Below are 25,393 nucleotides of genomic sequence, written 5' to 3' on the forward strand. Positions count from 1 at the left end.
ACAGGAACCCACACAGGCACATGTGCGTCTGTACCCCAACAAAATCCCCAAGAGACGAGTAAACAGAAGGGAGCAGCACAGAACAGGGACAAGACGACTGGGAGCCAAGTGACTCGGGGGTCAGTGCCAGCTCCGCCTGTCACGCCACCCACTGAGCGTAGGTTCCTCAGGTACAATGGGACCAGGAATCTCTAAAGTACCCCCACCTCCAATCATGAAAAAAGATAAGCTCTTTCTCACCCTAAAAACTTCTCTCTATGACCTTCCCCCCGACAATGTTGCCCAACACATCCCTGTTTTTATACTTAAAACAAAACCAAAGAGGGGGGAAAGAACCAGCAGCAACTGTGCTGCACAGAAGGATTTAGAAACTCTTCTGACCCAGTTTATTCTCACCTTTGATTTTAACATCTGCTCCTAATGCAAAAATTCTCCATACCTGCTATCAGTTTAAGAAAAGGAAACACCTCCTAGTGCGAGAAAGTACGACGTGCTGACCTGCTGGAGCCCACAGAAAGCATCTCACACACTCAGCTACCTCCTTCAAGACAGGCTGAGCTTCAGATGACTCCGCTTTAGGCAATCGGGCCTCTACGCGTCACCTTATCCTCAAAGAAGCCTTAGGTGAAATGACTTACTTCGAAGCGTAACTAGACAGGCTCGGCTGATGCTGGGAGTGAATGGGCTTGGCCGGCTCCGGGAGGTGGCCGGCAGGGATGTGGGCAGGAGGCTTGTTCTCAAAACTCCTTCGGTCGAAGTAGGAGAGCTGTTTCCGGTAATATTCTTCATCTTCCTCAGGGTCATAATGATTTGACCGGACGATATCTTCAGGGGGCTTCGGCTGAGGTTTCTGAGGTTCTGGGATCCTGACAACAAACAGCAAACGGGACAGCTTTGTAGGAGTGGGTTGCACACGGAGAGTGGGGCACACGCATTGCTGAGCTGGACCCCTCGCTGGCTGCGGTCACTCAGGACCTAGCTGAGCAGCCCGTAGTCAAGATGGACATTTTAACCCCCACGTCTTCACACGCCAGGCTCAAAAGGCAGCCCCCTTCCGGCCCGAGAGCTCTTGAATACGACCTTTTAAGCTTGACAGGTATTTGGTTGGAGGCCTCAGAGCAGGTTAAAAGCAGTTAATTGGAAAGAGGAAAGGAAATGGAGCCAATGTAGTGGAAACTACTCAAAGTATATACACTAATGCCAGCGACGAGTAGTAACTGAGAAGACCTGACTTAATACAAGAGCTCTAAAGGACTTTTAAGGACTTTAATCCAGGGTCCAGAAATGACCCTCGGTCAAGCCTGAAGTTCCAGAGGGCACAGGAAGCAGAGGGGAGAGTGTATGTTATTAAGCAAATTCACACATCGTGGTTTACGCTCTGCTACGCACACTTTAGAAAGTTCGCATCAAAACCAACCAGCTTCACTAGGTTTTACAGCAACACGACGGAGAAGCTTCACTTCTTATGAGTTTACTGCACGTAACAGCTCATCTGCCAGTGACACTGGCTAAGGAGACACCGCAGTTTACATCTTCACAAAAAGCACTACATGTCATTACAGGAAATGGGTACGTTAGCTCCTCTTCAGCACAAGTGCGAATGTGAGCAAGTAAACACATCAGCCACCAGGAAGGCTGTGTTCACGTCCAGCCGGTCCCCGAGGAGCAGCACTGAGGCCGCGGCTGCGCGCCCAGCTGGCCGGGCGTCCCTCCCGGCTCCGCCAGTCCTGCAAATGCCACCCGCCAGCCTCGGCCCTCACTGCGCCGAGCTGCTCAGCGCGGCCAGCAGGCGGCACGTGCTCGTCGAACGGCTCAGTCACGTCAGCCACTCCGCGCCTGTTCCCTACCCTCAGAACTGGGAGTCTGCACGTCTGAAAGGACTCTGAAACTAAAACACATACTACAAGGGGTAGGACTTTAAAATTCTTAATCATTTACTAGAAACATGTATTTCCAAGACACTGGTTTCCTAAAGCTGTAACAAAGACCTGCTATAAAGACATAATCAACACCTTTCCTTTCCAGGGCCAGCGTTTTACTTAGAAACGCTGGCATTTTCATCCGAGGACCAACAGACCCTCCCCTTCCCTTCTCCCCCTCACCCGCTGCAGGCTCGCTCACTACGGGGCCAGTGCCCGGCCAGCTCCCACGAACCCCAGCACGTCCACCCACCTGTACAGTGTCTTGTCGTGGTCACTGAATTGACTCTGAGGAGGAGCTTTGGGACCGACGATGGGAGCGCCTGAAGGTTTAGCTGCTACCTCCGGGGGCTGCAAACATAAAACAAACCCGCCCCAGGAACAGAGCATTACCAAGCAGGCCGCGCGGGTGGGGGGGCTGTGCGGCAGTCAGGACGTGCCTGTGTCCAGGGCAGGGCAGGCACGGTTAGGGCTTTACCTTGAAGCCAGTGGTGTGGTTTTCCTCTTTTTTGCTCTCCAAGGACGCAGACCTTTTGTTCTCAAACATCTTCACCCTCGTGAGCACGGACTGCGGCTTCATGGCAGGGTCCTCCTCTTCCTCAGCTGGAGCTGGGGGTGGGGGCAGCGGCTTGGTGCTGGCGGGAGGGGGTTCCGGCTTGTGCTGAGCCGCAGGCACCTGCGGGGGGGCCGCCGCAGCACCGTGCAGAGGCTCGTAAGGGCCTGCTTTCGAGGGGAAGCCCTGCGATGGGACTTGCTCATAACCTCGTGGGTACTGGTCGTAATACTGCTTGGGCTCAGCTGCCTTCGGGCCTGAGGAGTAGGGCTGCGCCTCGGGCCTGTATCTACCATGCACGTCATATCCAGGAGCCGGCGGCTCTTCATGTCGCAGGGTGGAGGGCCTGGGTGGCTGGTCATAGCGGGCTCTGCTGTCATAGGACAGAGGGGCTGGCTCCTCAAACCGTGGGAAGTACCCTCGTTCTGAGGACTCTTCGGGATGCTGCCTGGAGTCCAGGTCTCGAGAGTGCTGATTCTCAAAAGGAGGCCGAGGCTGGTAGGGCTGCTTGTCTTCGTAGTAGGACCAGTGCTCCTCGTAGGCAGGGACGCGCTCCTCGTAGCGCACGCGGTGGTCAAAGTTCCGAGAGAACTGGTCTGCGTAGCCCGAGGAGTCGTATCTGTACGCGGGCTGCTCCAGGTCTCTGCTGGCCTGTTTCTCTGCATACTGGGGGTGGTGCTCGAAGCTCAGATTAGGCTCCCTGTCTGGCCTCTGGCCTGGGTGACCCACAGCCGGCTGCTTCAGAACGTGGTTCTGCCTTGTGTCCTCGGGATAGGGGTCCTTTCTATACACCTGCACAACAAAGGCACGGGTAAGTAAGCACACAGGCTTGCCTCTAAGGCTAGGCTATTTAACAGACAAAACTTGATTTAATGTGTGAAAATGGTGTGTTCCACCATTCATGACCAGAGCAGAGAGAGATTAATGGAGAAAGCCAGTCTGAGTGAAAGCGCAAAATTTACAATGCAGGGGCTTTTACATTTTATTTTAGCATGTGCTAAATGAAAAGTGCGTTAAAGAGAATTATTCAATTTAGTAAAAAATTAATGCACTGAAATGCTGATTCCTCTTGATTTGGACACTGAAAATAAAAATCATGAAGAAAATTCACAGACACCACAATTTATAAAACATAAAAATGTCTACTATGCAGTAAGAAATTCTGGAGAATATGGAAAACCCCCAAATAATAATAAAAATATTAAGCAAAAATCCCAATGCGAAGGCCTGTTTCCCAATGATCCGTATACACCGGAAGCCATGCAAACTGCAGAAGGGAAATGACTGGTGCTAACGGGTAGCGCTCTGGTGTGTGCCCAGTGACAAAGCGAGGAACACGGCAGGGAAGCCGGGCTGCTGTGTGCAGCGGGGCAGAGAGCAGGGCACGGACGCTGCAGCGCAGGTACCTGTGGTGGGTCTACATGCGGCGGCAGTGAGGCTCCTTGGTCCCTTAGCAGCGTGTGAGCTGCCTCGGCACTTGGTGCTCGTAAAGGGTCAGCTTGTGGTGCGTGAGAGGCGGGAGGGGCTGGGGCGGGCTCCTCCAGTCTGACATGAGTGAACTTTACACTGTGATTAACGGCAGAGGTTGATGGTGCTGGGTTTGTTTCAGGCGAAAGGTAAGGGACTGGAGATGAGGCTTCTGCTTTCTGCGAAGTGTTTAAAATATTTTAAGTAGTGTTTGTTTACTGCTAATGTCCCACCTGTTTATCGTGGCTGGCAGACAAACATTTTTAGGATGCTGAGTAACAAAACTATGACTTTTGACTACATTAAAAAAAAATGCTGTGTAAGACAAACACACACAGTGCAGAATTAAGTCCTTGATATTCTTGCCCGGCCAGCATGGCTCAGTGGTTGGGCATCGACCTAGGATCCAGGAGGTCGAGGTTTGATTCCCGGTCAGGGCACAGGCCCGGGTTGCGAGCTCCTCGATCCCCAGCAGGGGGCGCGCAGGAGGCAGCTGATCAATGACTCTCATCATTGATGTTTCTCTCTCCCCCCCCCCTTCCTCTCTCTGAAATCAACTTTAAAAAAAAAAAAAAAGGTCCTTGGTATTTTCAACTTGAAATTAAAAATTACTTCTTAATCTGGAGAAAGGACAGAGCACATTCTTTACCTCCACCACCACTCTCGAGTTCGATATGCACCCCTGACTACGACACGTTGAACGCTCGCCGCTTACCTGTTGAGAGGCTGTTTTAAATCCCGGGGAGTCTATTCTATGGACTGGCTGTGGCTGCGCTTGTGGTGTGTAAGGAGGAAAGGGTTGGCTTTCATGATGCATTCCAGAGGAGTCCTCTCTTACGGGCTCAGAGGACCGGGTAATGGCAGACTCTGGGGGAGTCCCAACCTCATCATTAAGAGTTTCATCTAGTTCTTGATCAGTGTAGGCCCCGCCTTCTGTATCTGTGTCTTCATAGTCAGAAGTGTGTCTACTGTCCGTGCTATACATTGAGTATTCGCTACCCGGGGCTGACAGGTAGGACAGCCGATCGTCATGCAAATCAAGGTCATCACTTGTAGCACCGTCCGCCTGGGTCAAATAAAAGTAAATTAAAAATTTTATTCAGTAGTTCCTTAAGAGATGGCCTTTATTTTACAAAGGAGATTGAAAAGGATAGTCTTCTTTGAAGAAATCATGCCTAGTTCTCGAAACTTCTGCTAAGGGAAGGCCAAGAAGATTGTACACGCACACATGCAGACACAGAGCATCCTGAGACCTGAGGGCTTGGATGAGTGAGTGTCGCTGGCCAAGAGGGACAAAGCTGGGCTCTAGGGTCCAGCCTCGAAGACAAGGAAGGCATCCTGGCACCACTCGAGTCCATAAAACCTACTCAGTCGCTAGCGTGTCAGCCCCAGGCAAGGTGAAGAGGGAAGTGCTACCCAACCACGCTCACAGAAGGACATGCGACAGGACACGCACGGAAGAACAGCAGGAAAATCAACGCCACGGTTCCAGCTGAGGAAGCACTTACGCCTTTATAAAGCACAATGGACAATCGTCACCTAGGCACTGGCTGCCTCACTAAGAATTTTCTGTCATTTTTCAAAGATGTACCACCCAATGGATGGCGAGGGAGGAATCACGCTCTCCTCAGCTAGGAGTTAAGAGCCGAGCGCGTTTCTCGGCGTCTACACTACCTTCCGAGGCGGCCAGAAAGGAAGGAGAAGCATCTGCGGGAGAGGGAAGGAAGGCGCTGCGCCAATAGGATGGCCCCCGGTACTCATCGGAAACTCGTAAACGGAACGGTCCCTAAAGCTCTTGCCTGGACATGGTGCCCAGTGAGCACGAGCTGAAGGATCTGGAGCCCACAACGCAGACAGTCTTTCTTCCTTCAGCGCGGACCGAAGGAGCAACGTAAGGCTGGAGCCACCGGAACGGGCCTCGGCGCAGCCCCCGCCCGGCTGAGCACCGCCCTCAGCGCTGCCTCCACGGGAAGACCAGCGCGCCGGCCTCCTGGAGGCTCCGGGTCGCAGCCGAGCCCCGCTGGTCGGGACAGTGAGAATCCGTCACAGCAGCGTCCGTCCCACTGAGTCTCAGTGGCTTCTAAAGTCTGAGCTGCTGCAGAAGAGAAGCCTCCTTGCCGTCTGCCGGGACCTTGAAGAACGCAACCCAGTAGATGGCCAGGGAAATGCTAAGGCCCCTGGAAGAGCAACTTGGAGCTCACAACCCACCTAGTGCTTCACGGCAAGCGGCATGAAGTGCGGGAGTGAGCGAGACCCGCGGGCTGCTGTGGCAGACGACACACGCCTGCGTGTGAAGAGTTTCAGGACGGCTTCTCTCGGTTTAGTACGGAACATACTAGACTCTGATCTTGTACAAAGGATCTCGGCACAGCGGTTAGATCAAAGCAGCTCAGGAAAGTCAACGGGAAAGGAAGTGGTTTTAGGTTAAGAATCTCTTCAGGGGAAATACTCTTGAATGGAAGGGGTGGGAAAAATCACGCTTGATTTCAACAGTAACCAATTTTTGTGGTTTACGAAATGCATTAATCTATCCTGATAATAATTAATCTACTCTCCTCACATAAGAAGTTGGGGGAGTCAGACCTTTATTTTTAAATCCAAGCAAAGAAAGGAAACAATATCACAAGGAGAAATGATAGAAAAGGAAAACTTGAGGATTTAAAAAACCTCTCAGATAGGTAGACAGTATACTCTGCGCATTTACAAGCTAATCTCATTTCAAGAATCACCAGTGCGATTAGCAGTCTCCCTGACAAAGGGCGCTAACAGGCTGTGTTGTCAGAGGATTAGTAAGCAGACCGCTGTGGTCCTTTGCATCAGAGGCCCCGAGGTGAGTAACAGCAGGTTGCTGCAAAGTGTTGCGGGTTATTTTCCACCCTGATTCACTGCTCAGGTGTGCCAGCTGATATGTGAGTTACTCAAAGTGCTGAGAGATCTCATGTAGGGCCCACCCCTAGAGTGCTGCTGCTGAGAAGAGCGGGGGTGCAGATGCTCAGGTAGGTGGGGGCATGGACACTCCCTCTACATGTCAGCGTGTTAGCTGCTGTTCCTGCGAGGCTGCGGTGTTCTGGGCGGGGGCACGGTGCTCCTGAGCATGCAGCATGCAAACTGCCAGAGCCCCTGCACCCACAGCCAGATGGAGGGAGGGCAGCCATGGAGGGCAAACACAACACAACTCAGCCAACGAAGAAATGGAAACAGACATTCTCAATCTTCCTGAGCAACCAAAACGTATTCACACTGTACTGATCGGAAAGTAAAAGACGTTAAAATCAAGAGGTTCTTTCAACTGTACACTTTGAGAAAACTGAACTCTCCCAACAAAACAAACAGACCTTTCCTATTAAAGATTGCTCTAAACCTGGAAGTGAGAGCAGAAATCAGGTATTTTAAAGCTGGCCGTTTGCGTGTATAGAAAATTAAAATTTACAGCCAAAAAGGACATGTTGCTTTGTCCAACATTTCATGGTGTGTTACAAGAATGCTAATGGGCGCTGAGCGGAAAAAGTCCCCAGGTAAGAATTTGGGGAAGCGCACTTTTAAGTCTTTAACGTGCTGGGGAGGTGGTGCCCTCTCCGCGGGTGGGTGGTTGACAGGGTGCCCGCCCCCGGCTCTGAGTTTCATGGTCCGAGGACAGCATTTTGGGAACTCGTCCAGCCCACCCACTCCCCTCATTTTCACAGGAGGAAACTGAAGCCAGGCTCCAAGTCCTTCCTCAGTCAGGCGGGGCGGAGCCAGAACGCAACCCTGCTCCGTTAGTGGTCACTTAAGAATTCTCTGGAGGGAACGGCACACCACTGGGGTGGCAACTCAATAGCTGAGGACACTGCTGACAAGCCTGCTATCAAAAACCACCTGCACAATCCCCATAGACAAACAGTAAAAACGGAACCAATGAGAGAGCAAAGTAACTCAAAGGCATCCCTGACTAGCTATGTAGTTGAGTGAACAGGCTGAAAACAACAGGAAATGCCTTACCTTCCCCTCAGAGACCCACACCAGCTGGTTCTGCTGCTGCTGAATGGCTTCCTTCAGGGCACCATACCACCCGTCGTTCATTGAATTTAAATTAATCGTAGCTGAAAGTAAAGGAGTGACACTGTTTTACAGCCAGGACACAGCCCAAAGTCAGATTTCACTGAGCCTGCTGGAGCTCACCCACCACTGAGCCATCTGAAAGGCGGCGTTTGAGGGCAGCACCTGAAATCTCTATCTGGGCGCTGGGCATTTCCTGCCAGTCAAATGGGACCTGAGCTACAGCAGGAAGCCTCCCGTGCCAAGGCTAGGCGAGCTTTAGCATCGGAACGTTTGCCTACGTGCTCCTGCCCAGACACTGAAGCTGAAAGGCCTTGAAAACACTCACTTGTAAAAAGATGGTGGTTATTTTTACGAAGTTTGTGAGAGCGCTCGTATAATTTCCTGGCACTCTTCCGAGACTCCGGACACAGCCTCATCCTCATTGTCTTCACGCCCTGCTTGGAATCGGGGTTCAGGAATACCACAATGGGGTACCACTGGGCGTAATTCAGACGATCGACTGCATTTGGGGTCACATCTAATAAAGCATGCTTGTCCTGGAGACACGGAGGAAAGAATAAATAAGGGTACAAGGCAGTTAGTAAAGAATCACCACAGAAAAAGCCACAGCCTAGATTGTATCCCAGCGGCAACGGGCCTTCCGCTGCGCTCCGGGGTCTCAGGAGCACGGCAGAAAATCTGCCACCAGCAGTTACATCAATACAATTTCCAGCCCGACTTAAAAAACCAACAAACAACTTTTAACCAGCTCACTTATAAGACACCCCCGTACTTGCCAACTGACAGTACTAGCTGTGTCCGGTTAGATCAGCGACTTTCAACCTTTTTCATCCCAAGGCACACAAACTAATTACTAAAATTCTGTGGCACACCAAAAAATATATTTTTTTCCCCTCAGTGGCCAAGAAGAAAAAAAAAAGTATTAATTTGGATACCAGATGGCTATTGCTGTGTTGGCTGTCCTTTTTTTATGTGACAATCTAAGGGAAAAGAGGCCAATGTCCCCCAACTAAACAGTCAGGTATTGCATGTTTTAAAGATTCTTGCAGCTCACCAGTTAAAAATCACTGTCTTAGATTACATGTGTAACAATTAAATGTTCCTGACATAATCCTGTAGAGTAAAAACAGATTCCCTACCACAAATATTGAAGTGCAACTAGAACTGTACTAATGCAATATGAACACAACATATTAATATATTTGAACAGTACATTTTACGGTAATAAAAAAACCGTCTTTAGACACATGTAATGCTACTCCCCTGAACCTGGTAATTAACCCTTCAGGACGGTACAGCAAAAATAACTGTAGAAAAACGACTTTCTACTTTCAAATGAAGCAGACCTCCTCCCACTCAGAAACACGACACTCACAGCCTGTAACACAACAGGTCAACGTTCCGTGACTCACCTGGTCTATTATCTGCTTTATTGTATGAAGGCGAATGATGCCGGAGCTGCGCTGGTCAGTCCCAGCATCTCGGGGTTCGCTCTCTACTCACGCAGTCAGGACAAAGACAGAGCATCAATTTCCATTGGTTAGATCGACTTTCCCAACCAGCGGGCAGCTGTGGGGCGTCCCGTGCGCCATGGCCTGTCTGGCAGCATCTCTGGCCTCCGCCCCCCTCTCTTGCTCCCACGGTGACAACAAAACCATCTCCAGACAGCCAGACGTCCCCAGCGGGGCAGAACTGCCCTGAGAGCCACTGGGGCGGATCGGCGCTTCCCAACGACGCTGGGGTTAGGAGGGGGCGAGGGAGGCACCTGCTCGGGTGTAAGGTTTAATGCCCCCACAAACCTCAGTAATCAGGTAGTATTTGGATACAGTTCGTTCCAAAAATCAAAACTAATACTCTACACAATGAACATACCAAAATTTCAAAGGGAATCAGGAAATGGAACTTGAATGAAATTATTTAAGACTCACTTGGCCAAGAGAAACTGTCAAATACAGCAACTGAAAAAGCTAGATTTACAGTATCGAGCTTGCTTCCATTAAAGCCGAGAGAATGAAATGATAAATTCTGTGTTTGGTATAAACGAAGTGTTTAAACTTAAAATAATGAGTTTTAATATGCATATTTTTCATGTTTCACAACAATTTTCAATCTATTTTCCTGTTCTAGAGAAAAATTAGCTGTTAGGAAAACACAAAAACATGTACATAGGAATGCTTGTTTTGTTTTTCTTTGCTAAGGCTCCCATACGGCTTGGCCTGGGGCTGCCTCTAAACCTTTCGTGCTGCCGACACAGGAGAAATGGTACCACTTGTGCCACACACTGAGCCAGACTGAGGTGGCCTCTCCTGGCCGCGGCCCCCCCAGCCACTGAGGGCTGAGGTCACACTTGGGCAGGTCCGTAACCCACCGGCAACACTGTGACAACAGACTGGGTCCAAGTCCCGGGCTAGCCCTTCCACAGATCACGCGGGAGCAGGGAGCAGGGGCCGTTCCCGCGTAACTGCGAGACAGCCTGTGCTTTCACACCGCCACCTGGCCCTCCCTCCTGGTGCCCGACCTGCCCACTGCAGCTTGGGTCGACGTCTAACCAAGACCCTCAGGGGTCCGATGTACATGAAGGTCCATGCGAAAAAGCACAGCAACGTTTGTGACTCTGGTGACCAGGTTTTTACATAGAATGCATACAACATAAGTTACCTGTGTTTTTACATATAACTTATGTAAGCCAAAGTGGTCGCAACTAAGTCTGTATATTTAAACCCCCGGAACAGCCACACTAAGTGAAACTGAAAGAATCTGCAGGCAGAATCTATTAAGCATCTAAAGCACTACACCACCCTCAATATTTATACTCTTGCTATAAATGTCTGCAATAATAACCGACAGCATGAACGATGCTCTCATTACCCTTTCTATATATTTGAGTATTTGTTAGCTTAATGACTGCGAGCACGGGGCTGGAACCCGGAAGGGCTGGGTTCAAAGCCCGAGTTCTGTGACTCACTGGCCGGGTGTCATCAGGAAAGGTCAGACTGGAGGCTGGGGGTGGTCCCGCTCATACCACCCTGAGGCTCGGGGTGCTCGACTTCTGCACCAATACTTCCCCATGGGGACTTCGCTGGGATTGAACAAGGCCGTCTGCTAGGCATTTTCTTATAAAGCCCAGAGCCGCATAAACAGTGACTCTTGTTGTTAAAGGCGACTCGGAGAACACGGACACAACCACTGAGGTTCCCTCCAAGTTAAACACATCGAGTCAAATACTTACAAAAGGTTTGACTTAAGTGAATGGACCAGACCATCCCTCAGGGGGGTAACTAGTGAAGGAAAACCTCGGCCTCATCCTAGCCAGTATTGCGGCCACTTACTTGCAATCTGATAAATATCTGGCTCTTCTCTCGCCAGCTTTTCTCTGGCCACGTCAGCTATCGGTCCGAAGATGGTTACAGGCCTCAGGAATCCAGCTGGGGACAAAGTCAAGGGACAGTAGCACAGTTTACGCTTTTTGCTCAGGCGTGTGGACATTAAAGGGTAGAGGTCAGCCTGTGGGGGATGAACTACCTTCCCGAAGAACGACCCTTTCATAGGCCGGGAACTTCGTCTGGACCGGCTGAGCCGACAAGTCCTCCCTGCTTTTCCGGAGGTTCCTCTTGGAGCTGCGCAGGCCTCGGAACCGCCAGAAGTCCGCACGGTCCCCTCCTGCTGTCTTTGGAAGTGTGTACTGCACACTGGCCAACTGCTCAGCTCTGCCCGGGGGAAGGCACAAGTCAAAGGAGGGTTTTTAAAACCACAGAATGAAAAAAGACCCACAGTGAATGAAACGCCCGAGGTCTGGATAGAGCCTCACATGCAGTTTACACCTTAACGGTGACACTAAAATCGAGTTTGTACGAGTAAGGCAATGACAGGTACGGCGACAATGGAAACTAACTCTTTACGTGACCAACATTCCCAGTGGGACTGACACCTTCTGTCGTCGCTACTGAATCTGTCCTAAGACGCAGCCACCATTCGTACCTGTTCTTATTAGGGATGATGCCCCGTTCCACCTCCTTGTGACTCTTGCCGATTCGAATCGCCAGCCACGAGCCCAGCTTCCCGTTGTACAGGGTGTCCACGACACGGAACACCTCGCCTTTGTTGAAACTGAGGCCATAGGGCGACTCCTTCTCGTACTCAAAGTGGGTTCTAATGTAGAAAGAATCTCCTACGTCTGACTCCACGATGCGACGATAAACTAGAAAGAATGAAGACAAAAACATCATGAGCAGCTAGTGGGATAAGACATCAGCCTGAAGAGAACACAGGACGGGAGGACGCTGTCGGTAACACGAACAACAAACCCAAGTGTCCAGCAGGCGCTGAATCCTGACCGCGCGGCCCTGCAGGGACAACTGCCTCACCTACGTCATCGTTACCTCAAGAAATGGGACCTCAACACCTCTGCACTGCAGGCGAGGAAACTGACGCACAAACAGATCAAGCAGCTTGTCCGAAGCCACATGAGCTTTCTATTTAAACCAGGGGTGGGGAACCTTTTTTCTGCCAAAGAGATCATTTGGTCTGGCCCTGCGCAGGAGGGACGCAAAATTCAATACATCTAAGAGCTTTTTTCATAGCTAATTTTTAAGCTCATAATTCTGTGTGGCCCACGAATGATTTTATAAATATCCAAATATTTAACCCCGAATGTCAACAGTGCCGAGCCTGAGGAACCCTGTTCTAGATGAACAGTTTATCTGTTTAACCAGAGAAAATCAGGCATTTTTTAAATTAATGCTAACAAACCTCAGAGAGTATATTGCCTAGAAAACATCAGCACAAAATTCAGAAGCTGCCCATATGCACTTGTGTGTGGTCCTGACGGCGAATAAATACTGGGACTGCTCTGCCTGCACTGGGGTGGAGGGCACCCCACTTACATGAAACGGTCCTTCAGGGGGCTGCCTGGTCCTGTTACTGTGCTGTGCTAATGGGCACAGAATCGGGCTGTGAGCCCCTGATGACTTAAACTAAGTCAACCCCCTGTGAGATTAACAAATTCAAACATCCCTCGACTTCTGAGTGACTTATTTAAAAACGAAAATTAAAATCCCTACGTCAGCCCTCAGATTTCTCGGGCCTGCTGTCCCCACCCTGACAGCCTCTCACCGTCCTTCTTTTTCTGGGCCAGAATGGTCACCTCCTCTCCTTTCGGGAGGTCGAGCAGGAAGAGCACAGCTTCCTCTCGTATGATGTTGGTGAAGTCGACGTTGTTTACCTGTAAAATGCATTTCACAAATTACTCTTGGCCGTATTTTAGGGTTACAAAAATATCATCACAGGAAACAAATATTCTCAGAGTTTGCCTAACTTAAAATATCACAGCTTATTTAAGAGGTAAAATTTTGCTTTACTTTGGAGAAAAGAATATACTGTAATTTAAAACAAGTAAATAGTGAGCGAAGGTGTAAATTCATTTAAAGAGTATCCACTGCAAAATCTCACCAATTGGTTTTAGATCAAAAGACTACATTTAATTTCAAATATTTATTATTGGAAAATCCCTGGCTTTACAATTTTAAATGTTAAGTTCTGTGAATGTGCGAAGATCCCTGCTTTACTAGACTTTGTGAAAGAAATGAGAAGGGAATGGGAAGAAAGAGCAACGGGGACGCGCTGTGGCGTCGCTGGAAGAGCACCTGCGCCACTGACGCAGGCTCAGCAGCTGCCGAGCGACAGTCACTACACCAGACGCCCCTAAGGACCAACGGGACGCATCCAGATGTCAGCAGTTGCTGTGCGCTGGGTGACAGGCAGATGTTCTGCTTTTTGTCTTCTGGAAATTTCCCACATTAAAAAAAGAAATTCAACATGCACCACTTTTATGGTCCAAAACAAAAATAAACAAGAAACATTTTTAAAATTATGTGTGCCCAGATTCCCTCAAGTTTAGAGAAACCATTAAAAAAGGCAGGAAAAGAATTTAAGATTCGAGGAGGAGCAGAATGGCAGAGTTGTGGAATCCAAGGAAGAACGCTTTTCAAGAAGGGTAACTTAAGACTTCAAAGCACGGCGAGGAAATAAAGGGGCACCAGGTCCCTGGCTGCTCATGGAAGCTCAGGTTCTCAGTGGTTAAGGTGGAAGCCAGACCACTCAGCTCTGTGACAGCGATGGCCGAAAGGACGCAGGAGGGAAGGCACGCGAGAGGTGCAAAAGCAAAGGAGAGAAATGAGCCCGTGGGGGAGAGCTGAGGAGCCAGGAAAGGCGACCCCGGGCATCGGCAGGCGGGAGCCTGCAGGCAGGAAGGTGCCAGAATCGAGGAGGCAATGACCACGCCAGGGTGAGTAGAGTACACAGAAACCCACACTTGACAGATCGGATCTTCTGATTAAAGTGGCTCCTCTAACAGCAGTTTGGATATTTTAAAAAGAAGAGAAGAGACAGGTAAAGATGTGCCCATGTTACTGGCCACATTGTGAAAAAGAAAGACCATGAAAAGAAACAAGGAAGGAAGGCAGGCCAGCCATCTCCTTGTGCATGAGCCGTCACCCGGGGCGAGGCAGTCCCCGAGGGCCATGGGGACGGCTGGCAAGTTGTGGCTTGTGACAGAAGTCTTGGTAGCCGGAATGTTTAGTTGAACTAAAAGGTGCCTATCACAGGGATCTAGGACTCAGTCTGTCTTGTAGTTTTGTCACCACCAATGACTAAAATGAGACGAAAGCATCACCCATGGTGGTGACGCATCGGTCAGCAAGAGCAAGGGCAGGAATGGGAGGTGACGGGTGCAGCACACCCACGACCTGGTGGGGTCTGTCACCTGAATGCTTAGCTGGTTCGAGGGACGGTGATGTCGGTTACGCGCTACTTAGTTCAACAGGTTTGCCGAGCCGGCTGCCTTTCGCGAGGGTTCCAAGTGCTTCAAACCCCCAGGAGCTGGGGCGCTGACGTACCCTGAGAATTTGGTCACCCTCTTCCAGGCCTTCTTTGGCTGCAGGGCTATCTTCTAGAACGCCAGCTACAAATATTCCGACATCATTGCCACCAGCCAGCCGCAAGCCCACACTATCTCCTTTTCTGAATTTTACCAATTTCATGCTGGGCCTGTTGAAACAAATATCTCATTTGAAACAGTTAAGAGAGGCTTGAAAAGTTAGAGCAACATGCTACAATGAAAACCAAATTCAGAATGAAATAAAGGACCGTCATCTCTGAAATGCCCCACACCACTAATTTATGAATAAAATTTAGTGACAGAATAACAAATCAGATTTAACAGCATTTTCTTTTACTTTCTGATTAACAAAATAAGTTTTAAGATACCCAAATTTAATACGCAAGTACTGATTTACATACTAATTTCTAAGATTACTTTATAATGTAGTGTAGTTACATTATATAATTACTTTATAATGCAATTACTTTATAACACAATGTAAATAATGTCCCCGCCAGTCTCAGGGTCTTGATTCTATAGGTAGGGTGCATTGCATTCCCAGTGGCTAAAACACCCATTTTTTACTAACCCAATTCATACCACAGCACCTCTACTGAACAACTGAGAAGCACTGCTTTATACAGGTGGAAACGGAGCATAAACGACTACGAATTTCCCTAACATCAGGGAGTAGGCACCAGGCTCCACGCACTGGGATCTCCACGGCCCATGGCCGGGCTCTGAAACTTGGTGGCTCGTGGGCTCTCAGTGGCCATGAAGATCACGTACTCTGCAGCCCCCCTGCATTGAAATAGCCACCTTACAGGCATTCAGCATTCAGCCTCTGCCCCTTCCTCGCTAGAGAGGATGGGGGGAGTCCATGCACGCACAGCCTCCACAGCCCGTGTGATGTCACAACCTGTGGCGCTCCTCAAACCCCAGCCTGGAGGTGGCCTTAGGAGAACGCCGGCAGGAGCAGCGCGTAGTGCAAGCTCCCCGCGGGAATGAATCACACACCACACGCACAACTACCAACTACCTGCCGGGTTTCCGTACCACACACTCCTCGCCACGAAGCTCTTCTGCCTATTTTGACATGAGTGTAGAAAAAGTCCCTTTCCTCTTTATTCACCGAGCAACAATGAGCAACCTATCAGACACTAGAATCTAACTGAAAACACACAAATCGAATAAATAAATGAATTGAGGAAAGGGAAGCTGTCCAGTCCCTTTAAACCGGCTTAGCCTTTAGAACTGACGAGGCCTTCACGGTCGGTTTCCTCGTCTGGACTCACGTTATCTAGACAAAAGCTAAGGGCCTCCTGGTCAGACGAGGTCACTCACTGCCCGCGTTGGTGGCTTGCCGATCACGAAGGGCTGAGTCCCCTGTGAGGTTACCTGACTTTTCCAGCGAGCCCAACAGCTCATCAACAAACTCATCTTCTGAACCAAGTGTGCGGGGAGCTCTCTGAAACACGGCCCCCAAGTCCTTACAACACCAGGCCCCGGGGAACCCTCTTGGAACACTGACCGACCCAGTGAGCCTCCAAGTAAACGTGGTGACTGTCGTCTGCCTTCATGAGTCAAATTTGCTGTTAAAAACCACTATTCGAAGGCAGCTTCAGGCTCAGTCTCAGTGTCACAACATGTCCCTCTGACCACAGAAGCAACACAAAACTAATTTAATAATCAAGATGGTTTGAAATCTAGTTATAACTTTTAGATCTCGATCCCATTGCCTATAGAATATAAAGTAATAAAAGGTGTAGAATATCAAAAACTTAGCGATGCTAACTATCCTAGAGCAGGCTCTCCACCAGGAGTGACTCTGCTCCCAGGACACATCTGGCAGTGTCTGGAAACACTTTTGGTTGTCACAACGGGAGGTGGGCGGAGGGGTGTGTGCTGTCAGCTAGTGGCAGGGATGCTACTGAACAGGCCACCATGCAAACACGGTAAACAGTAATCTGGCCAAAATGCCAACAACCCTGAAATGGAGGAATGCTAATTTTATTTATGTACTTATTTAACACTACGGAATTAGAAATCTTGTGGAAAATCTGATGGTTAAGCAGAAAACAATTTTTTAATTCACAACCTAAAAACCAGGTAGGAGATAGTGGTGAAAAAAGTAAACATCCAGGAAGTTCCTTTGTTGTTTTCTAATTTGATTCTATCATATAAATAACTTGTAAAACCCCTAATCACAGGATTAATCGTATACACTATTTTAAAAAGTATATGCGATATGGTTTGCAACTGAACTCTCACTTGAATGCTCAGTAATGGATAGAGGAGACGACGCAAGTTTAAATCACATTACCGGAGAATCCCCTCTTCGTGCGTTGAATTTGGCAGGACACCGTCAGACGGGCTGACAGGTAAATCCACATCTGGTTGTCCAACCTGAGCATACACAGGCTTTGGTTCTAAAAGAAAGAAAATTGAAACGGTGCAGAAATCACTTATTAAAAAGTGGAATAATAATGTAAGCAACCAGTGAAATAACCACACAAGGAAGTTTGCCGAATATGTAAGTTCAGAGAACCTGATGTGGAAAATGTATAGTACGTGATCAAGTGTGGCGTAATTATGAACTGTAATGTCTTTATTTTTTTTCACTCTAGTAAATTAAATGGCAGAAGAGAACAGTAAAAATTGCCAAATACACAAATGTTCTTTAGGAACGAACATACACTTTGAAATTCTGAACACTGAAATGCTCAGCATATTTTTTTTCTTTTTTAAAAATATGTTTTTATTGATTTCAGGGAGAGGGAGAGAGAGAGAAACATCAATGATGAGAGTCATTGAGCGGCTGCCTCCTGCGCGCCCCCTGCTGGGGATCGAAGAGCCTGCACCCCTGGCATGTGCCCTGACCGGGAATCGAACCTTGATCTCCTGGATCCTAGGTTGATGCTCAACCGCTGAGCCACGTCGACTGGGCAAAACTCGAATATTATAGGTATGGGTGTTACACGATCACCTGTGCTTTCCACAAAAAATCTATCCTGAGGAAGAGGCATAGGAGGGTAAGAATGTAGGAGAACCTACGTCTCTGCTATGGCTGTCAAAGCAGCCTTCTGTCTTCCCTGTGGTGATCTTTATTTTTAAATATCCATCATTCCCGCCCCTAAACAGGTAGAGCAAAAACAAGATCTTATAAAAGGAATTAAGAGACATTAGAACCAAAAGCTCCAGGCCTTTCAAGCAAGCAGATCTCTAAACCTTGCCGATTCTTATGTCTGATCTCATACACAGCTCTACAAGGTACACTTAATACAGTGTTTATGAAAACACTTTCAATAAGCAAATGACTTTAACATTTTTTTGTATTAAGCCAATCTAACATTTCTTTTTATTATTTTCCAGAGAAGGGAAGGGAGGAGGAGAGAGAGAGAGAGAGAAACATTGATGTGAGAGAGACACATTGATTGGTCGCCTCCAGCATGTGCCCCAATCGGGGCTGGGGATCGAGCCTGCAACATGGGCATGTGCCCTTGGCTGGAACTGAACCCGGGACCCTTCAGTTCAAAAGCTGATGCTCTAACCGCTGAACCAAACCGGCTAGGGCTCTGTTTCTTTTCAACGAGCGGTGCTGGAGAACCAACCTTCCTCACTGTGAGTAGCTGTTAACCATGACTAATTCCTATCTAAGAAAAAATCCACGAATGCCTACTGATGCCAACCTTCACCAATAAGAAAATGCTGAAAGTCAAATACAGAAACATCCAAACACAGGTAGTAATAGTTGTAATAGTAATGATGATGATGATGATGGCAGTCCCTTTTGTCTCCCTTAAATCGCCGTGAATCTTTAATCTGAGGGTAACATTTTCTGGACTTGGTGTCCCGCGGGGCTTACCTGGAAGAGCGGGGGCTTGTTTCTCATTTCTCTCAACTATCGCTTCTTCCACAGTCTTGGGTGTGTGGTCCTCTGCGTGCTTGACAGGGGTCGAGACGGTCCCAGGTTTAGAAACTCTCTCCTCCTCTCTGCTCCGGTGACTAGATGTTCATAAAATGGAAAATGAGCATGCAGACGGTTGTGAAAGCCATTCGTAAGAAATGATCGTTTTTAAAAAACAATGACAAGGGACTTGCTCCAACAGCTCTCAAAATACTATAAAAAACTAGTAATTAGAACTAGAGTGGCACTGCCAGAGCAACCGAGAGAGCAGTGTCACAAACGAAGACGAAGGAGCGCAGCCACAGCGGCCGCGCCTCCTGCTGGCGAAGTCCCTCCCTCCTCCCGACAGGGAAGGCTAGGCACTTTCCAGGCTCCCATCTTCATGTTCCGTTAACTCTTCCCTGGGGTGTGCGCGAATGTCAACTTACATACACGTTAAAGGAGCTGTACGTAAGTAGAAGTCTTTTAGAAAAAACTGGAATGCACAACTTTTAAATTATAGAAGTTCAAAAATGTCAGCCATTGTGTCCATAATGAAATCTCACATACACGTAGTCTGAGACTAAATAGGTACAATTAAACTTTACCCCCAAACTGGTCTAGGCGCCTCAGAATATAATGGCAGGAAATCCTCCCTGCATTCTTTGCTTTAAAAAATGCAACTGATGTATTACAAATATGAGCATTTTAAAGAGAATGAACTAAAGAACGACATAATTTTAACGGTCCTAAGATATTTCTGTTGCTCTGCAACAAGCAGACTAGTTGCTTTGAAAAGATCCAAAAACAAACATTTCAATTAATTTTCTTCTTTCCTATAACTTCAAAGAAACACTTTCTAAACTTAAAATGTGACTGACATTCATGATAACTGCCATCTCGATAACTAAGCATCAGCTGTAATATTTTAATCTGAATGTCCTCTCCAGTGACAACCAAACTCTGGATCCATGTAGCGCACAAAACTGCTGCCACTTTCACCTTTGGCTAATTTTCACACCAGACTGTCTAACACCTTTCCCTCCGTAATACAATTATTATGACTTAAATGACATTTCAAGTGATGGGGCTCCCATCACTCTATTACATCTTTAATACGATTAGTATTTGAAAAATCGATGCTCTCTGTAGTGCATTTCTGTTATCTACCAAAAGATGGAGGCACCATTCAAGGACACGTGCAGACCCAGACTGTGCTGTCAACAGGAATGTGAAGAGAGCCACTACAGTTTAAAGTATTCCAGGAGTCACATTAAAACTGTTTCCACACAGGTCCAAGTCTGGGCCCGGAGTGGGCTCTGAAACAATTCTGAAAAAAACACCTCAAGCTAGGAGGAAAATCAGTATAATCATTCGCTCTACACATATACTGTTTTTTAGCTTAAAAACAAAACTATTTTAACATTCTAGACCAGGGATTGGCAAAACTTTTCGGTATATGGCGCAGTGGGCCATGCAGCCTCTGTTGTAACCTTAATTATGTCAATGCAGGATGGGTTGCAATGAAACTTTATTTGCAACGCTAGGCAGCAGGTTGTAGTTTGGGGCCCCCGTTCTATTCAACAGTGAGGGTCCGTTGCTCAGCTGATTATAATGAGAAACAAGCTCATGAATTTTTCTCAGAACTCTGCCCACATAACCCTCCCTCCCTAAGAGAAGAACACCACACAGGGGAACATCAGTGGGCCGTGACAAGGGGATGCTCTGTAGATTTCTGTCCCATGAAGGTTAAGTAGCAATTAACCTTACTCCAACCAGCAAGGTCAGAGACTCGAAAAGTCAAGAGTTTTAATCTGGCGCCAATCTCTTATCAACTACACGCCCGGGATGCCGCGGCTTAAGGTCACTTCCTCCAGGAGGAAATCTCGGAGATGGTTAAATGCCAGCCCCTACGACAGGCCAGTGAAAGCCTAACTCAAGACACCAGTCCTCCTCGCCCTCCCCACAGCAGCAGCAACCGGTTCACTCCCTGCGACTGTCCTGCGGGCCACTGCCTTGCAGCCGCGGGAAGGGAGGGCAGGGCCGCAGGGCCACTCTCAAGGCCGCGCGGGAGGCCACCCGCAGCCGGGACCCAGAGCAGTCCCCGCGTTCTACTGCCCCGCACAGGAGGGCGGTGTTCTCAGCGGGCAACCGCGCATCCTGAAGATACACAAAAACATTCAGGAATCTAGAAAGAGAGTTTTGGCAAGCCAGGCCTCTCTACACACTAAGCTCTGACTGTTCTCAGAGATCAAGTCATTTTTGTATCACTTGTTTCAAAAACAGAATTTAAATTAGATTTACATAACAAGGTCAGTTCCACAAACAAGACTAAATAACTAAAATAAAAGCCGGTATGAAGGTCCTACAGTGTTTGCACACTAGGATTTTACTATTATAAAATATCCACCCTGTTCCTGAAAATGCAGGGCACCCTCTAACTTAAACCTGCAGGTGTTTGGGTTTTGACACTGACTCTAGGGGAGCAGTGAAACCTTTAAGCCACTGGCACTAGCTTACATCCTGCCTACAGGCCAGTTACTGGATTTTTAGGAATTAAATTCTCAGCATGAAACTTGGGAATAGTACGAAGACGCGGTTCTCCTGTAGCTGGAGCACCATCTTTCCTTCAGGATGTGCCACACGTTCTCACCAGAAGTCCCCAGGTTAGAAGATGGCACCAGAAACTCAGACGGGAAAGGAGTCCTCGCCTGTACCTCGGGCGAACTGAGAACAGGGCCTGCGACTCAATATTTTTATTTAAAAATCTCATATAACTGGGTTACCCAAGAGAATACTCGAGATTCCCACGAACAGTAAAGAATCCTAATATATTATGAAAAAAGTTAACCTTTTTTAAAAACCTCTTCAACCTCTAAGTTGAAGTTACAGAAGCCAAGTGTTTAGGAATCGAAATGAAAAAATGCTGAGATCGAAAAGAACTTTCTAAGGTTTAGAATTTGCAAAAACAGTGGTGTCAAGTTTTTGATGAATATATATATTTTTTTATTAAAAAGAAAAATTATGTCCAGATTGCTTGATGCCAGCGCGGCCCCTGGGTGAGAGCAATGTGTTAAGTGTGGGCTGCTCGCCATCCATCAACAGCATCGGCTCTATCGCTGCACGCGGCAGCGACCCCTCCCCGGCAACGTCTCTGCTGTCGGAGGACCGTTAGAATTAATGTATCATCCTGCAGCAGCTCGTAGGAATCAGTTATAAAATAAGCCAGTTTTGCATGTGACATAACTGCTTTTCAAGAAAATCATTACAACCTGAAAATTAATATAGTTTATAAATCTAAAATTTGAAATTCAGAGAACATCGGCTTCACAAATACCTAAACACATGAGCTGCTGTGTCACTATGGTTTTCAACAACCTTAAAGAAAAGCTTTCTCCTGGCCGCGTCTCCTGTTTCCTCATGTCCTCCCGGCCGCCTCACCCCTCAGAGTGCGCCCCGGGCCGGCTCTCGGCCCTCTCCCCACTGTCGCAGCAATGCTACGCTTCTACGGCCTGAGCTGTCACCTGATGCCCACAGGTCCCGTGTGACCGTCTCTCATCCTAAACTGTTCGGCTCTGGACTCAAGTTTTCAAGTGTCTCCAGAGGATCTCCATGTGGATGGTCGTTAAACCACAGGTTAGCTGGCGGCCTACAAAGCCGGGGATGTCCAGGAATTTTACGTAAAATGCTACATGCATGTGTACATGAGTGTTTTTCTGGGGATAAGGGTCGTCACATTCTTCAGATTCTCAAACATGCATGTGACCCCAAAGACAATGTAAACTCAAGTCAGTCACACCCTACCAGCCCTGCAGACCCTCTGGCATAAACACCAGTGTATTTTTAAAAGGAAAACCAAAGTCCAGGTTATCTGTCTCGAGAAGGACTCCGACTATGGTTAACCTCCCCGAGCAGCAGGCTATGTACGCTCGCTAGCACCTTCTAATGCAGCAGGTCAGCAAACTGCGGCTGTGGGCCAACCAGTTTTATAAATAAGGTTTTATCGGAACACAGCTGTGCTTGTTTATTTACATATTGTCTATGTTACTTTTGGGCTACAAAGACAGCCGAGAAGTGACAGGAGACTGTATGGTTCACATGCCTAAAATATTTACTATTTGGCCTTTTAAGGAAAAGTCTGACTGACCTCTGTTTTTCTAGATAAGAAATATCTAAACTGATAAAGAAAAATAGACATAATCTTGAATAATCAGAAGAAAACCTGTCTCCTAGTGTTCTCTGTAAGCGATGTTAGAAACAAGTACCCAGCATACATGCTACTTAATTCTGGACAGGAGAGGGTGCTTACCTGCCACTGCTGGGCTGCTGTGGCGAGTGTCTGGAATGATCAGATGGCTCCGACCGCTGGTCGGGAGATCGTGACCGGCTGTGGTAGGGCGCCCTGTCATGTGACGGACCAGAATGATCTGATGCCAGCGACTGAATTTCTGAGATGTCTGTTAAATGAAAGGGCACCATTTATTTTCCCATGAAATGAGTACGGTAAAAATCTGAGGTCCTCCAATGATAATGGAGATAAACTACTAAATAAAATTTCATAAAAATGGTTGATATAAGCAGCAACTTCATCAGCCACTGATCAACAGTGGTGTGCTGTCCACGGAAAAAATACATCCAGTGACAACATGGATGGCCCTTGAGGGTATTATGCTAAGTGAAGAAGTCAGGCAAGGACAGATGCTGTATGATCTCAGCAAACCCCATTACCGTGGTCATCACTTCACAGTGTGTGTAAACCAATCATCACGCCGTACACCTTACACTTACACACTGATGTATGCTAACTACTTCTCAATAAAACTGGGAAAAATAAAATTAACTACATATACATATTTGTTAATTGTTAGATTTCGAAGGTGGCCGGCTTGTAGAAAATTATTGCACTCGAACACGTCCAATCTTCCTAGCGCTTTATGAAAGAAACTAGGCACTTGAAGGGAACCTGCACACAGCCGTCCTCACCGTCTCGCTCAGAGGCGTTAGCGGAGTGGATGCTGTCGGCGAGGTCGGGGACGTTCAGCAGGGTGGCCCGCTCATCGCGCTGGACTACCATCTTTAGCTTGCCTTTAGACCTCTCGATCAATGTCTTTGCATCTGTCAGTGACATATTTTCAGTCACGGTACCATTTATCTGCAACAGAAAAGAAACTGTAGGTTGAAAGTAAATGACACAAATACAAATGCCAACTTAAGTCTATAGTGAACAAAAATGTCTGCGCCACTCCCTGGCTTGTGGTAAAACCCAAACGTCCCTCACACTTTGCTATATTATCAAAGTCCTCCTCTTTCCTGAAGTAATGAAACCTTTACTACACGGTTACTGTCGGAAAACCCAAACTAGCATCCCCAAAGCCTGTCACTTTCTATTACTTATAAGCAAATTAACAGAATCAGCATTTCAACAACATCCAGAGCAGCTGTCAAAACCACTCATCAAATAAGGAGAGACATATCTCCCCACCAAGTAGCTACGAGCGAATGACAAACTCACAGGGACTAATTTTCTCCAATGGCTCTGTGCCTGAGAAAGGCATCAGTGTCGACGCATAAAAACGGACAGTGGCAAACGATCCGGCCCCGCAAACACGGAATTTTAATGCTGTTTGGGAAACTGTTTCAAATGTGCTCCCCCTAGAGCCTGTCTTCTGTTCCCGTTCATCGAAATGAAGATTAAGAGAGTACCTTTAACACAACATCGCCTTCTTGAATGTTGCCATCTCTTGCTGCCAAACTGTCCTGTGAAATCTCCTTTACAAATATATGGCTGGCCAGTCGAAGACCATATTCTGAAAGCACATGTTTAAGCGTCTTTAGTGTAAAGTCCTAAACACTTCAAGAGTTTTAAAACATAATCAGTAACAAGAACTTATGCTTGGCCCCCCTGCAAAGACAGCGTTTCCCTTCATCACCACCAGGCCTGCCCTTCAGGGGAAAGCAGGGCGAGCGCGGGCTCCCGAAGGAGACGCCGCCCCGGGGAGGCCGCTCCTCTCTGACCACGTTCTGCTGACACACCAGCGCTCGGGAGCGGGGTGACTACAGCTCCGCACGGCACACTGGCTGAGGTCTGAAAAGCCAGGAAAGGCTGACGGATTTAGTGAGGGCCTGTTACCAAGCATATCCTGGTTTTGTTTTCCCCGGGTCCTGGAGCAGAAGTGCTTCTTTCTGACCCCACACACCGGTGGCCCTCGAGAGAGACCCAGGAGCATTAATTAGCACAGGCTACTGGGTATTAGTGCACACGAAGGCTTACAGCCAGCCGGGGGGCTGGGGCTGGAGGAAAATGCACCCCTGTCCTTTCCACAGCCAACCCAGAGTCCAGGAGTGAGGCAAAAGAACTGTATCCGGGGCGAGGGACGCGGGCAGAGCTGAGGAAATTACCAGGAGAGTCCAGAGAGCTGCCCGGGTCTGCAAAGCTGTAGATTTTTTTTTTTTTCTTTAACTAGAACAAGACTTTAACACAATGCCAGGAAAGGGACTGCTCCCAGCTCTGTCAGAGGGAGACAAGGCCTCGTAAGTCTTACTGCATTTAAACAAAACTAAACTAAACCAAGATGGGAAACAGAAAACTTTCTAATGTGAGATAAGTTAATCGAACTGCTATTTGAACTTCCGAAAGTTACATCAGTTACAGT

The 25,393-nt window shown here is 47.9% G+C and overlaps 1 protein-coding gene across 4 annotated transcripts in view; it reads right to left on the reverse strand.

The window, feature by feature from the left end:
- The window catches only part of TJP1 (tight junction protein 1), a 67,288-nt gene that overhangs the window by 11,473 nt on the left and 30,422 nt on the right, over positions 1–25,393 (reverse strand). For 3 of the 4 annotated variants that reach the window (XM_087829092.1, XM_087829093.1, XM_087829091.1), the window contains 18 exons: positions 24,444–24,547; positions 23,724–23,892; positions 23,050–23,197; positions 18,720–18,859; positions 17,178–17,283; positions 14,871–15,021; positions 13,090–13,198; positions 11,956–12,175; positions 11,500–11,684; positions 11,307–11,402; positions 9,390–9,472; positions 8,303–8,513; positions 7,918–8,018; positions 4,655–5,005; positions 3,879–4,118; positions 2,398–3,264; positions 2,173–2,270; positions 639–866 (listed from right to left, as the gene is read on the reverse strand). In XM_087829092.1, the coding sequence (XP_087685218.1) occupies positions 639–866; positions 2,173–2,270; positions 2,398–3,264; positions 3,879–4,118; positions 4,655–5,005; positions 7,918–8,018; positions 8,303–8,513; positions 9,390–9,472; positions 11,307–11,402; positions 11,500–11,684; positions 11,956–12,175; positions 13,090–13,198; positions 14,871–15,021; positions 17,178–17,283; positions 18,720–18,859; positions 23,050–23,197; positions 23,724–23,892; positions 24,444–24,547 (3,607 nt within the window). The remainder of the gene's footprint in view (positions 1–638; positions 867–2,172; positions 2,271–2,397; positions 3,265–3,878; positions 4,119–4,654; positions 5,006–7,917; positions 8,019–8,302; positions 8,514–9,389; positions 9,473–11,306; positions 11,403–11,499; positions 11,685–11,955; positions 12,176–13,089; positions 13,199–14,870; positions 15,022–17,177; positions 17,284–18,719; positions 18,860–23,049; positions 23,198–23,723; positions 23,893–24,443; positions 24,548–25,393) is intronic. The other variant, XM_087829094.1, reaches the window with a different exon arrangement.

The sequence above is a fragment of the Miniopterus natalensis genome, chromosome 22 (genome assembly GCF_054644295.1).
Source record: "Miniopterus natalensis isolate mMinNat1 chromosome 22, mMinNat1.hap1, whole genome shotgun sequence".
Taxonomy (NCBI): domain Eukaryota; kingdom Metazoa; phylum Chordata; class Mammalia; order Chiroptera; family Miniopteridae; genus Miniopterus; species Miniopterus natalensis.